The sequence below is a fragment of the Malaclemys terrapin genome, chromosome 19 (genome assembly GCF_027887155.1).
Source record: "Malaclemys terrapin pileata isolate rMalTer1 chromosome 19, rMalTer1.hap1, whole genome shotgun sequence".
Taxonomy (NCBI): domain Eukaryota; kingdom Metazoa; phylum Chordata; order Testudines; family Emydidae; genus Malaclemys; species Malaclemys terrapin.
This window is the reverse complement of record NC_071523.1, coordinates 7,989,525-8,002,500: the sequence shown is the minus strand read 5'-3', so window position 1 is coordinate 8,002,500 and position 12,976 is coordinate 7,989,525. Positions and strand designations below refer to the sequence as shown.

Below are 12,976 nucleotides of genomic sequence, written 5' to 3'. Positions count from 1 at the left end.
TTAATCTTTCATTCCTGGAGGCTCCAGAACAATCCTGGAGGGCTGACAACCCTAGTCTTACCTCCGGTGGAATTTTCTACAGGCTGTGTGTAACCTAAAGTTGTGGTTCAGTCTAGACCAGTGGTCACCAACCGGTAGATTTTGATCAACTGGTTGATGGTGGAGCCTTTGACAGTTGATCTCAGTCTAGGGTTGCCAAACCGGGAGATTGGCTGCTAACAGTCCTGCAGGGCAGTGGGGCTAAGGCAGGCTCCTTGCCTACCCTGGCCCCACACTGCTCCTGGCAGTAGTCCTGGGGGGGAGGGAGGGTGCCTGCATACTGCCCTTGCCTGCAGCTCCCATTGGCTGGGGATGGGGAACCACAGCCAATGGGAGCAGTGGGGGTGGTGCCTGCACACACGGGCAGGGCGCTGAGCCACCTCCCCTTCTCCTGAGGAGCTATTGCTGGACATGCTGGCCAAACTCCTGCACTCCAACCCCCTGCTTTTGCCCTGAGGCTCTGCACCCAACCTCCCTCCCAGAGCCTGCAGCCCCTCTTGCACCCCAAGCTCCTACGCAGCCCTGAGCCCCTTCTTGCACCCAACCCCCTGCCTCAGGCTCAGTCTGGAGTTCCTCCCACACTCTGGACCCCTTGGCCCCAGCCCAGTGAGGGTGAGCAAGGATGGAGTGAGAGGGGAAGGGTGTTTGTGTGATTACTGTTATTTCTACATTTTCTTTGAGGTAGATCCTGGGTTGCACTTAAATTCAAAAAGTGATCTTGTGCTTAAAAAGGTTGGAGACCACTGATCTAGACTCTTGCAAGTGCCAGAGGCACTAATTACAACTGGTCCTGTGACTGCTTTACCACCACAATGCCCCCCCTTCTGTCTCAGTCATGTAGTTGCAACCTCAGTTCTGCATCCTAAAGTCTTAACTACAGGATTTTTGCCTGCTTCTAGATTGAGTATTGTACACGCATACTCCTCACTGTCAGAGCAGCTCTACTTCAGAGGTTAGTTACACCAACATTTAAAGTATAACATTTAGGACTCTTTCCCCTTTAAAAAAATTACTCATTCCCTTGGAGGTGCTAGGCCAAGAATCAGTTACAGGAAAATCAGAGGTATTCTATACTAGAAATTGGAATGAAGATAATTTTTATATTGCAGTGGTTTTCAACCTGTAGTCCACAGACCCCTGGAGTCTGCAGACTATATCTAGGGGTTCTGCAAAAGATTGGCATTACCACAGAACAGGGGTTTTCAGCCTGTGGTCTGCAGATCCTGGGGTGGGGCTACAGACTGCCTAAGATTTCAAAAGGGGTCTGCACCTCCACTTGAAATTCTGTAGGAGCCTGCAAGTGAAAAGAGGTTGAAAACGGCCGCTCTGTTACCATTCTACACTGAGAAATATGCCCTGCCTGAGGAAAGCTGCAGTCATTCTGGTGATGCACTGTTAAACAGGCTCAGTGAAGACAGAAGGAACTTACTAAAAGATGGTAGAGGCATCCTTTGGCTTCAGGGGTAATTTAGTCAGTATTTGCTCTCAAAGGAATAAAGTCCAGATTGTACTCTTAGTTGTAGAATTAAAACAAACCCCAACCTTCTAGGCATCCTAGGCAATATGAATTAGCACCTTCTCCTTTAGAAAGCAACCATTTAAATGCAACTTGACTCCATACAACTGTCATTTCTAATGCAAAGTGAGCAGTTGAAAAGCAATTTTCTGTAGAGAGGAAGGATGGGGCAGTGAAGTAAATTTGCAAAGATACGGCTCAAGTTTGAACAATAAGCACAGAGTGGAAAGGGTTTTACTTTAGCCTGCTTTCAGGTTCTGCACATTTCCTCCTAGCCCAGGGATGCTTAAAGAGGCGGTCAGAGGCGGCACAGGCAGGAATCCCAAATTTCTACTTAATTTTATATATAAACCATTTGCATCATCTTTGATAAATAGCAAGTCTGTGGGTTGATCAACTTTGTCCTGCTGCACCTGAGGGAGAGTACCCATGGGCTTCAGTGGACTATTCTTGAAATAGAACGAACTGTCTCTAATGTCCTATAGCGGGTTTTTCAGTTAATTGTCATTTTCTTCATCGTCATCGTCCTCCTCTTCCTCCATCTCTGAGGTTTCTTCTGTCTCTTTCACCAACTGCTGAAAGTCTCCAGTCTCAGAATGCCACATGCACTTGATGGTCACTTTAAACTCTGCCATCTCATAGCCAAAGAGTTTCTGAAAGGGAGACAGGAACTTGTCACTCATAATGTGAGAGCTAGCAGTAAGTAACATCTTTAAAGTGGATTATGCCAAAACGGGGGATGTAAGCAAGCGTCGAAGGGTGCATTTTAATACAAGGATAAGTTGTTCAACGTGAGATAGACCAAAAGCATGAAGCTATTTTAATGCAAACTTTTCCCTTCAAGCTCGATTAGCTGGATCCCTTCCTCAGTCCATGCCACTCTCAGGCAGCTATGATTTTACTGCTGGTTTCAAAATGCACGGTATAAAACTAGAATGCAAAGGCAGGATTCAAATCTCAACATGCAAGGCATTTAATTCTTTTAGCAATACCGGGTCTATCATCCATCATCCTGGTCATTTCTCCGCGTGTTCTTAGAATTAACCAATACCTGTCTCAGCACAGGGTATTTCTCAAGTGATCAGCTGGACTCCTTCATTTGCATCTTGGGCTGTTCTTCCAGCTGGTCATTAATCCCCAGTCAAGTACTGCTTAGCAGCCAAAACAGCTCGTACGGATGCATATTACAACTCTAATCAACAGCAGCTTTGCATTATTGTTAATAGCCAGAACTGGAGTTACTTGATTTGAGCACAAATGGTCTCATACACTGAATTAAATTTACTGGCCACACTGGTTTGTAATGTCATGAAAGCTCCACGGGACTTGTTACTGGATGGAAATAGTGGCTGCCTGTGAACTACAGCTGCATAACTGCTGCTAATACGTTACTCACCAAGACACGAGCCTGTTCAGGGGTCAGAACATCCCCTTCCTTGCAGACTTCGTAATCGGAAAGCAGGGTCACGACTCCTGCAGGAACAGGGAGGAAGAAGGGGATCCAGTCAGGGGGATGAATACCACATGAGGTTAGAGCACACTGGAGCTGCTGTGGTAATCAGAGCTCCCAGCCTGGTTCTCTAGTGCTGGCAGCAGAGAGTAATGAAGCTTCAACGCGGGAGCACAATAAATGGGTTTGATTTTTACCTAGGCAGACAGTTCTGTGAGGAAATGTAACATAACGTAAGGCATGTATCAGTCGTTGAAATTGATATGCAGTGTAAACCCACTTCAGCGACTAATCTCTTAGCAGGTGTTTGCTTCATACCAGTCCTCTCCCAAATGCTGAGTCCCCACGGCTCCCCCATTTTCATGCAATTACTAATTCAGGCTGATTCCTTTGACAGAAACAACAGGAGACTTCACACGACTGCCTGTGGCTTTACCAAGGCATATAATGAAGTAAATAAATTACATTCTCTGTGAGAAATCCTTGTGACCTGCAGGTCAAGCCCAGCTGACTGATTTGAAAAACCCAGGCATATAGGAGATGGGGCTTTCAGCAGGTGCTTGGCTTATCCTGACCAGTTCTTAGAGACAAGAATATTATGATATAGAATAAACAATTCCAGTGCCAACCATAGGAGGAGGAAGGGGATTTTAATATTAGATGTTCCCTGCTGAACATATGCTCTGACTTCTGCTTCCATCATCTAACACTCTCCCTACCAGGCCTTTCTGAATATATGCTGATCAAGAGGTTACCAACATTTATTAAATAAAAGCCAGTAAGTCTGGAATATTTTAGAGGCAGAGAGGGAATTATGATCAGATGCCCCAGCCAGCTCACATACCTTTTTTCAAAGCCGTTGGCAATCCCAGCTGCCGTAATTGAGGCTCCATTGAGTGGGGAAACTGCTCCAGGGGCCCTGTGTCCAGGCTCACTGTGAATGTTGCCTTGTTACCTGCACGGGCAAAGTCCACCTCTTTGAACTGAGAGAACCATCTGGGAGAGGGGGGAAGGAAACAAGAGTATTACTTATTCAAGAAATCTCCAGCTGTAGAATAAACCTCATTTGGGATGGGTCAGCCTTGGAACTCATCTATCCTACCCCAACAGGTGCGGACATTGTGAAATCAGCATCTATGGGTTTTGTACTACTGCCCATCACTGCAGTATCCAAATACCTTCCATGTACAACAGATCAGCAGTAATAAAGCCCAGAGTTGTTTTTTTTTTTTTTTTGCAGGGGGAAAAGAGAGTGACTGAGGTTATGACTGTTCTGTTGATGGTGGAAAAGCTCTACATGTCGGCAGGGTTGCCGTTTTCCCTGCTACCTCATTAAAGAAATGCATCCTTTTCAAGCTAGGTTTACAATTACCTCCTCCCCGAGCAAAATTCCTCTAAATAGCCTGGGTCCACTGGAGGAGCTCGAAAGGAGACTGGAGGAGCTCCGATTGTTTAGTCTGACAAAACGGAGGTTGAGGGGGGATATGATTGCTCTCTTTAAATATACCAGACGGATAAATACAAGGGAGGGAGAGGAATTATTCCAGCTTAGTACTAATGTGGACACAAGAACAAATGGATATAAACTGGCCGTGGGGAAGTTTAGGCTTGAAATTAGACGAAGGTTTCTGACCGTCAGAGGGGTGAAATATTGGAATGGCCTTCCGAGGGAATCGGTGGGGGCGAGGGACCTGTCTGGTTTTAAGATTAAGTTAGACAAGTTTATGGAGGGAATGGTTTAATGGTGAAGCATATTAGCTGAGGAATACCAAGCAACGGTAGGCAAACAGTATAATGGTTAACAAGGGTTAGGCTGGAGACTCTTGCCTACATGCTCAGGGTCTTGCTGATCGCCATGTTTGGGGTCGGGAAGGAATTTTCCTCCAGGGTAGATTGGCTGAGGCCCTGGAGGTTTTTCGCCTTCCTCCGCAGCATGGGGCAGGGATCTCTAGCAGGAGGGTTCTCTGCCAATTGAAGTCACTAAGACACAGGTTTTGGGGACTTCATCAGCAGAGTCAGGGAAAGGGTGGGGACAGTTTTGCGGCCTGCAGCATGCAGGGGGTCAGACCAGATGATCATAATGGTCCCTTCTGACCTTAAAGTCTATGAGTCTATGAGACGGATGACAGGCCAACTTACCAACAGATGTTCTACTGCTTCCACACTCTCTCTCCTGCACAGGCCAGCAATACCAGAAGGTGATTTGTACTTGTGTCCATGTGTGTAGGTAACTCTTGGGGACTCTGGAAAGCTTTGCAGCTGTTTGACCCCACACTAACTTTACAGGTAAGTGCAAGTTATGTTAGAGCAGGGATCGGCAACCTTTGGCACTTGGTTCGCCAGGGTAAGCCCCCTTGCGGGCCAGGCTGGTTTGTTTACCTGCCATGTCCGCTGATTCGGCAGATCACGGCTCCCACTGGCCGCAGTTCGCCACTCCAGGCCAATGGGGGCTGTGGGAAGCAGTGGCCAACACATCCCTTGGCCCGCACACTTCCCGCAGCCCCCATTGGCCTGGGACGGCGAACCGTGGCCAGTGGGAACCGCGATCGGCCGAACCTGTGGACGAGGCAGGTAAACAAACTGGCCCGGCCCACCAGGAGGCTTACCCTGGCGGGCCACGTGCTAAAGGTTGTTGATCCCTGTGTTAGAGCATGAGATTCAGGAAAGGAAAAGTCCAGTCAGCTGTGTTTGTGGGGTGGTGGGCAGGAGATTGCTTAAGCAGTTGCTCACCCTGTGGCATTAGATTTTACTCTTATGGAGGTTACCCAAGTTCCAATGGACAAGCCTAGTTCAACATCTCCAAGAAAGCAGCCATGTGCGTCAGAGTGTAGCACCTCCCATTCCCTTTTCAATCATGGCATAACCTGCTATAACTTCCCCCTGCCTTTCCCATCGCAACTCCAAAGGGAGGTATGCATAGAAGCATTTTAAGCTGAACATTGTCATGAGACCAGCATCAAGGAGAGCAAGAGAATTGCTGCCAATAGCGGCTTCTGTTTCAGCGAGGGAGAAGAGGCTCAGTATGAACTTCAGTTCTTTCTCAGTGAAGATGCAACACTGGTGGCAAGTGTGCCATTAGACCGAAGCCCCTTTGTTACCTCCACAGATACTTACTCGTTCACATCTTCTTTGGTACGATTGGTGAACAGGAGACCGACTTCACCTCTTAGGTGTTTGCTGACCTGGAAGATAAGCAGTATGTGGAATTCAACAGAGCACTTAACCTGGGCCGTGCTGAAGCCCCCTAATAGCAAGGAGTTTACTCAGGAAGCCCAGATAATTCAGAGGACCCAACCCTTAAGATTTGCAGATCTTGATTAATCAGCTGCAACGTGTCTTGCAGCCCTTTGGTGCTGTGAGGAAGACTAAATTAAGAAGGACCGGATGTAGATGGCAAGTCTATTTCAGGAGACTTTTCCTCCTGACGTGAAACTTGTTCTGTGGCTGAAGGAAGCAGTGGCTTGGCAGGACATTCCAGATGTAAACTCTGGAGAAAGGAGTTTAGATTGTGTGAGGTGGAAAAGGGTATGAATCACTGTGGCCTAAGAAAGAATTAAGATCAAGATTCTCAGATGTTTCATGAGAAAAAGTCAGAGAAATCCCATTTGAAAAGTCACTATGATCTAGTCATAGAATTGCTGAAGAAGAAAAATGAATTAAACAGAGAATTTTTGGACTCCTGTGAGAGCTCTTAGTATCTGAGTTTAGTTTTCAAACTGTAGTAAGAATTCCGTAGGGCTGAGGCTCCAAATTATTTTTAAAGCTTGGATGGATGAATTCAGACTGTTCACATACTGGCTGCAGTCCTCCTTCAGTGAGGGGCTAAAAAGATTTGAAGACACATCTACTGGTGGAGGTCCTTTGAGCTCTCCCAACAATTCTGCCTCCACAGCAAGAAGATTAAGCAGTATTGGCTGAGAGATGCCACTTGTACCTGCAACCCAGACCTTCAGGATTGAGTTGCTCTACTACTAACAAGGAACGTCCCCAATAGGTATCTTGTGAGCAAGGCACGGTGATTTTACCCCTCACTCCCCAACACGCTGGAAGGAGAAGGGAAATGCTGCAACATCCTCGTGCACCCTTCCTTTGGTGAACTGATTAAAAGGACAAATTTCTTACTGTAGTGGAAGAACCTATGGTGAACAAAGCTACACTGACGTGAAGCTAACCACCACAAGAGTCAAAAGGGTGCCCACACTGGAAATGGGACTGATGTCAAAGGCAACTTGCCTAAAGATCTACATATCAGTGAAGGACTGGCTTTATCATCATCATTGTGGTAGTGCTTAGGTGCCCCAGTCGTGGACCAGGACCCCTTTGTGCTAGGTGCTGTACAAACACAGAGCAGAAAAATGGTCCCTGCCCCCAAAGAGCTGACAATCTAAATCAAGGGTCTCAAACTCAATTTACCTTAGGGCCAGTGCCAGTCCTCAAATCCTCCCAATGGCCAATAATATCATTGAAGATGGTATTCCCGCCACCTCCCAGCCCATTTCCCACCCTTTTCCCTCGCTCCCTTGGCCTCATGCCGCCCCAACTGACTCTGCCCGGCAACTAATGATGCCGCCTCCATGGCGGACTAGTGATGCTATCTCTGTCTCTCTCCCCCAGCCAATGGGAGCTGCGGGGGCGGTGCCTGCAGCAGACAGCTGGTAGCATGGCTGTATGGGTCTCTCCTCCGCAGGGATAGGGAACCGCTTGCAGGGAGCCGAGCTGCCCGAGGTGAATGACACGTTGCCGAGTGCAACTCCTGGGAGGGTCCCAGGAGCAGCAGGATGGAGCAACGTTGGGGGGAGGGGCATGTGAATCTCTCCTGCCCGCTCCCTCCCACCCCCAGCCGGCAGCCTTGAGGGCCGGATGAAAGAACTTTTTAAAAAGTTTCCATGGGCCGCAGTGGGGAGGTTCTCGGGCCGGGACTTTGAGACCCCGATCTAAGTATTTGAATCCCATTTACTGCAGATGGGAGAGTATTGATCCATTCTGGCTCTCCAAAGCAATTCTTTATTTTCTCTTGAGATGTACAGAAAATAAGGCTTACTTCCAAAACATGCAAAAGCTATGGAAATCAGAACATACCTGGTGTAAGTTCTCCTTGTACTCATCAGCAGGCCCCCGTCCCAGTGCCACCATCATAACTTTGTTTTTCCCAAAGAAAATCCTATTAGAAAAAACAGGAAAAGAATCCATCATGATGGGCTCAATACATCTGCAGAATTGAATCAGGGATGAAGACGGGTTCTCAATCGGGGAGTCGCAGCCTCTCCCTTTTTAAGGGCTGGGAAGGGGATCCCGAAACTTCTCTTTTGTAACCTAAGAATTAGAAAAGTTACTGTTCTGCCCCAAACAGGAGAGATGGACGGTGATAGGCATTGCAGCACTTTAGCTCTACATGCCAGTGCCTGAAAGCTGCCATGGAACACTGCCGCTTTTTAAATCCTAGAGTTAACCCCAGGACTGCAGCCACGAGCCCCAAGCTGGAAACTAACCTCTTGAGGGGTGGAAGAGAAGAAAATTCATAGAGCAATTCTAGCAGTTACCTCCCCCTCCCACAGAACTAAGTACAGTAATCTAAGATATGTATACACCTATAACACAATATTCATGATCAGTAGCCATGAGCGGAAGCAATCTCGGAGACTACTGCTCACCTGCTGTGCTTCCAGGCACTTCTGATATCCTTCAGCTTGTTGTTTCTCATGTTGGCAACAGAGAAGATAAAGAGGTATTTGTAGGTGTCCACACATTTCCGCAACTATAGGAAAACAAGATGTTGAGCAGTTATGGCAAACATCAGAGAAATCCCCATTGCATACCAATGCGTTTCTGCAACAGCTTAAACACAGAAGATGGGACGGAAGGATTGTTCAAAAATTCTATTCATGGCAACATCTCTAGCTCCCCAGCAATATCAGGCACTCCATGGAACTAACAACTATGATTTTGATGTGAGATTCTCTATTTGAACTAATCAACTGTAATCAACTTTTTTGTACATTAAAATAAATTATAAAACAAACACAGTATTTGCTAATCTCTCTCTCTCTCTCTCCCCAACGCTTAGCCAGTTGGCTATAGCCATCGTTCATCATTTGGCCTGTTCCTGCGCAACCGCGAAGGCTTGACAGCCTGAGAGTCTAACATCAGAACAGACTCGATGAACCCATGTAATAAGGGGTCTGCCTCTGGGCCGCCTGCACCCCTCAGTTGGTGGAATTTTATCCCGGATGTTACAAGCCACCTGGAGAACAGCGTTTGCTGGAACGTCTTGTGGCATCTTTGAGACATGCCCAAAAAGCGTAAGGTGCCGCCTGCGGACAATGGCCCAGTAGTCCGTAGACCCGAATGACCATAAACATCTGCTTTACAGATGAAGTCATTCCACTTTATGCCCAATCTATGACGTTGACATTGTGTGGAAAGCCTCCAGCTTTGCCCAGTCTGCGCGGCAGCGCGTCCATGTTTCGCAGCTGTACAACACTGTGGGAAGGATGCAGCTCGAATAAATCCTGAACTTGGTTGTCATACTAAGATGATGTTGATTCCATATCCGTTGTAAATGGCCTATGGCAGATGCTGCGATGCCAATCTGATGGAGAACCTCCATGTGCGAATTGGAGGAGCTGATAAGTATAGAACCCAGATCGCAAAAGCTGGAAACTGATTCAACAGTTTCATTGTTCAAAGAGATTGGAGTTGCAGGTGGACCTGGTCTTAGATTTTGCAGTTTTGTCTTTGACCATGAAACATGGAAATCAATTTTAGCTAACTCCTCCTCCATATGCTGGAGTGCCTCACAAAACCTGTTGGGACTCTGTATGAAAAGAACAACGTCATCAGCGTAGTCAAGGTCTGTGAGTGAGATATCACCGATCTCAATGCCTATGGACCTGACGGAATGCTGCATTATGAAATCCATTGCCCGACAAAAGAGTGCAGGGGCCAGAATGCAACCCTGCCCAACACCAGATACCGATTTAAAAGGCACTGACATCCGGTTCCCCAGACGAACATGGGCAGTGGTTCCATTAAGAAGCTCTCTAATCAAGTCCAGCAAAGTGGTAGGGACACCTATGCCCTTTAAGGCCTTCCATAACGCGACACGGTCTACTGAATCAAATGCAGCCTTAAAATCAACATATGCTATGTGCAGGTGCTTCTTGAACTCACAATGTATTTCTGACAATAAGCGAAGGACCAAAATGGCGTCTAATGTGGATCTGTTCCTCGTAAAGCCTGACTGCTGGGGACAACGCTTCCAATGTAGCAAAGGCTCCAGGCGTGCCAGGAAAACATGTGCAAACACCTTCCCTGTAATGGAGAGCAAGGTGATGAGCCTGTAGTTCTTACATTCATTGCATGGTCCCTTGCCCTTATGGAGTTAGGTCACAATGCCGTCCTTCCAGGCGGTTGGCAGGGTTCCAGTTCTTCACACCAGACGAAAGATGGCCAGAAGTGAGTCAGCTAGAGGATCAATAGCACATTTTAGCAGCTCTGAGGGAATGCCATCAGCACCGTCTGCGTGTCCGTGTTTCAGTTTAGAGATGGCACACTTCACTTCATCCAATGTTCGTGCATGAGTACAAATGTCTGGATCCGGAACCACAGTGACTGCCAGATCAACCAGCTCTGAACAAGCGACAGCTGGAGGATGGTTCAGGACACAGAGAGAGAATGTCATCATCTGATTTACATGGATGGCCTTGGCTGTCGTTCAGGATGCGGTTTGTAGTGACTACCTCGACCGCTAACGTGCAGTACACAACTCAACCATTAAGCCTACTGTCCTGCCCCTGATAGAAGCCAATACCTGAAGAGACGAAGAAGCCTCAGTAATGTAGTTGGTCAATTGTATGACCCACTACACAGACAGCACGACGAAGTCTTTTATGACCTTTGTGGCACTCAGCTTAAGTCCTAAGGAAGTTTTACTGTATGCACAGTAATTTTTTTTTATAAGAAATTTAACAGATCTTTAATGAATTCATCTGACACAACAGTTGACCATTCTCAAAGTGCTTCTTTTCTTTATTTCTGGGGTCTAGTCAAATTGCCTCTGTGTGCCTCAGTTTCCCCACATCTGTAAAGCATGTAGTGAGACTTAGTCTGTGTAAATTATATTAAGAGCCTCACAGGAGGAAATGCTACAGAAGGGAAAGATCATATCTGTTTTTCTCCGATATAGAATGGAAAACTAAATGCAGCACCTTATGACGTATGTTCTTACTTACCTCTTCTATTAAACTCTGTTTGACTTCTAAACCTTTCTTTGTGGTTTTTGTTAGGGAAACTGAAAGGAAAAAGAAGAGCTTCAGCATTATTGATAACTTGGACACTGCTTATGTAAAGTACAATTAAAAAGCACAGAAATGTGGCTGCCAAATACACTCTGGACATCAGCTTTAATGAACTCAAAGACTTTTGACTCATTTCTAGAAGACCATGTGCAACCTTCTAGCACTGATGCTTTGCTGGGAGCGCCCACATGGTTGTAGGATCAGGGTTTCCTTTACTAATTAAAACCATGAGCTACAAACCATCATTGAAATAAAACATTTCAGGGTTTCATATTACACTGACATGCAACAGCACATCGCCAGATATTTGCATCATCCCAGGTAAGAGGCAAGGAACTCATGAATAGAAAGTATACAGTGTTACTGAGGCTGCCAAATTGGTTCTATAATTCCCAGACCAACTAACACAGCCTATTCTGCCTAATGTCGGCACACAACTCCCCCACCCCCAATCTCAGTAACAATGAGGAGTCTGGTGGCACCTTAAAGACTAACAGATTTATTTGGGCATAAGTTTTCATGGGTAAAAAACCCACTTCTTCAGATGCATGGAGTGAAAATTACAGATACAGGCATAAATATATATACTGGCACATGAAGAGAAGGGAGTTACCTTACAAATGGAGAACCAGTGTTGACAAGGCCAATCCAGTCAGGGTGGATGTGGTCCACTCCCAATACCTGAGAAGGAGGTGTCACTACCACGAGAGGGAAAATTGCTTTTGTAGTGAAGGTAACTCCCTTCTCTTCATATGCCAATATATATTTATGCCTGTATCTGTAATTTTCACTCCATGCATCTGAAGAAGTGAGTGTTTTACACACAAAAGCTTATGCCCAAATAAATCTGTTAGTCTTGAAGGTGCTGCCGGACTCCTCCTTGTTTTGGTGGATACGGACTAACACGGCTACCCCCATACTCAGACCTCAGTGGCTCAGTAGCCAAACAACCAACATTACCCAAAAGAGCCACAGGAGTGTGAATTCGTTGTTTTGTGTGTGTGTGTGTATAAAAAACTCGTACAGCAAACTGCCCGGCCAAGTGTTCCACACTGGGTTTACTACCATAGTAACAGCGGCTGTTAATTAAATCAGTGTTTTTATACCACGTGCTGCACGGAGCCGCGGGAGAGACATCCACGAGCCCCCGGCGGCTCCCGCGCCGCAGTATCACGGCGTTGCCGAGGGTGGAACAGACCCCACCGGGGGCCCCACCTCGGCGGGGCAGGGAAGCGGCCACCGAAACGCGAGCGGCCCTGCCGGGCCCAGCCTCCCGCCTGCACAGGGGCGCCGGGCGGACAGCGCGAGGGGAGGGGGAGGGGGAGGGGGGGCGGTGAGGGGGTCACTCACTCTTCTTGTCCCGCTTGGATTTAGGCATGGCTCGCACGTTGCTGCCCCAGCTGAGCGCGCCAAGGACCCCGTGCGCCGCGAGGGCTGCCGGGATAGGAACCCCCTGGAGGTGCCCGAGGAGGTGCCTGACCAGAGCTGCCCTCGCTGGGGTAATCCCTTCCGCCACTGCCGGCCCCGCGCGCCCCTTTCCGCGAGGAGGCTGCCCCCTACGCCGCCGTTAGCTCCAACACAAATGGCTGACCCTGCGCGGGAGAGGATTTTTTTCTCTCACTCAGGCGCCCAAAGGGCAGCCCCTGCGGGCGAGGCCCCGCCTCGCGGCGGTTC

General features: G+C 47.6%; 1 protein-coding gene across 1 annotated transcript; it reads right to left on the bottom strand.

Moving 5' to 3' along the window:
* Positions 1-1,771: 1,771 nt before the first annotated feature.
* MRTO4 (MRT4 homolog, ribosome maturation factor) lies at positions 1,772-12,761 on the bottom strand. The gene is made up of 8 exons (XM_054009203.1): positions 12,653-12,761; positions 11,237-11,295; positions 8,657-8,760; positions 8,085-8,166; positions 6,120-6,187; positions 3,850-4,001; positions 2,952-3,028; positions 1,772-2,208 (listed from the first exon to the last, which is right to left on the bottom strand). Exons 1-8 carry the CDS (start codon positions 12,678-12,680, stop codon positions 2,053-2,055), a joined length of 726 nt encoding a protein of 241 aa, XP_053865178.1. The 5' UTR covers positions 12,681-12,761; the 3' UTR covers positions 1,772-2,052.
* Between the last annotated feature and the right edge of the window lie 215 nt (positions 12,762-12,976).

Excerpts from the sequence above, each read along its gene's own strand:
- MRTO4 (XM_054009203.1), bottom strand. The coding sequence starts at position 12,680 with ATGCCTAAATCCAAGCGGGACAAGAAGA. Across the intron at positions 8,167-8,656 it reads AGTGCCTGGAAGCACAGCAG|GATTTTCTTTGGGAAAAACA; the intron begins GTGAGCAGTAGT and ends TTTTTCTAATAG. Across the intron at positions 3,029-3,849 it reads GCCAACGGCTTTGAAAAAAG|GAGTCGTGACCCTGCTTTCC; the intron begins GTATGTGAGCTG and ends CTGTTCCTGCAG.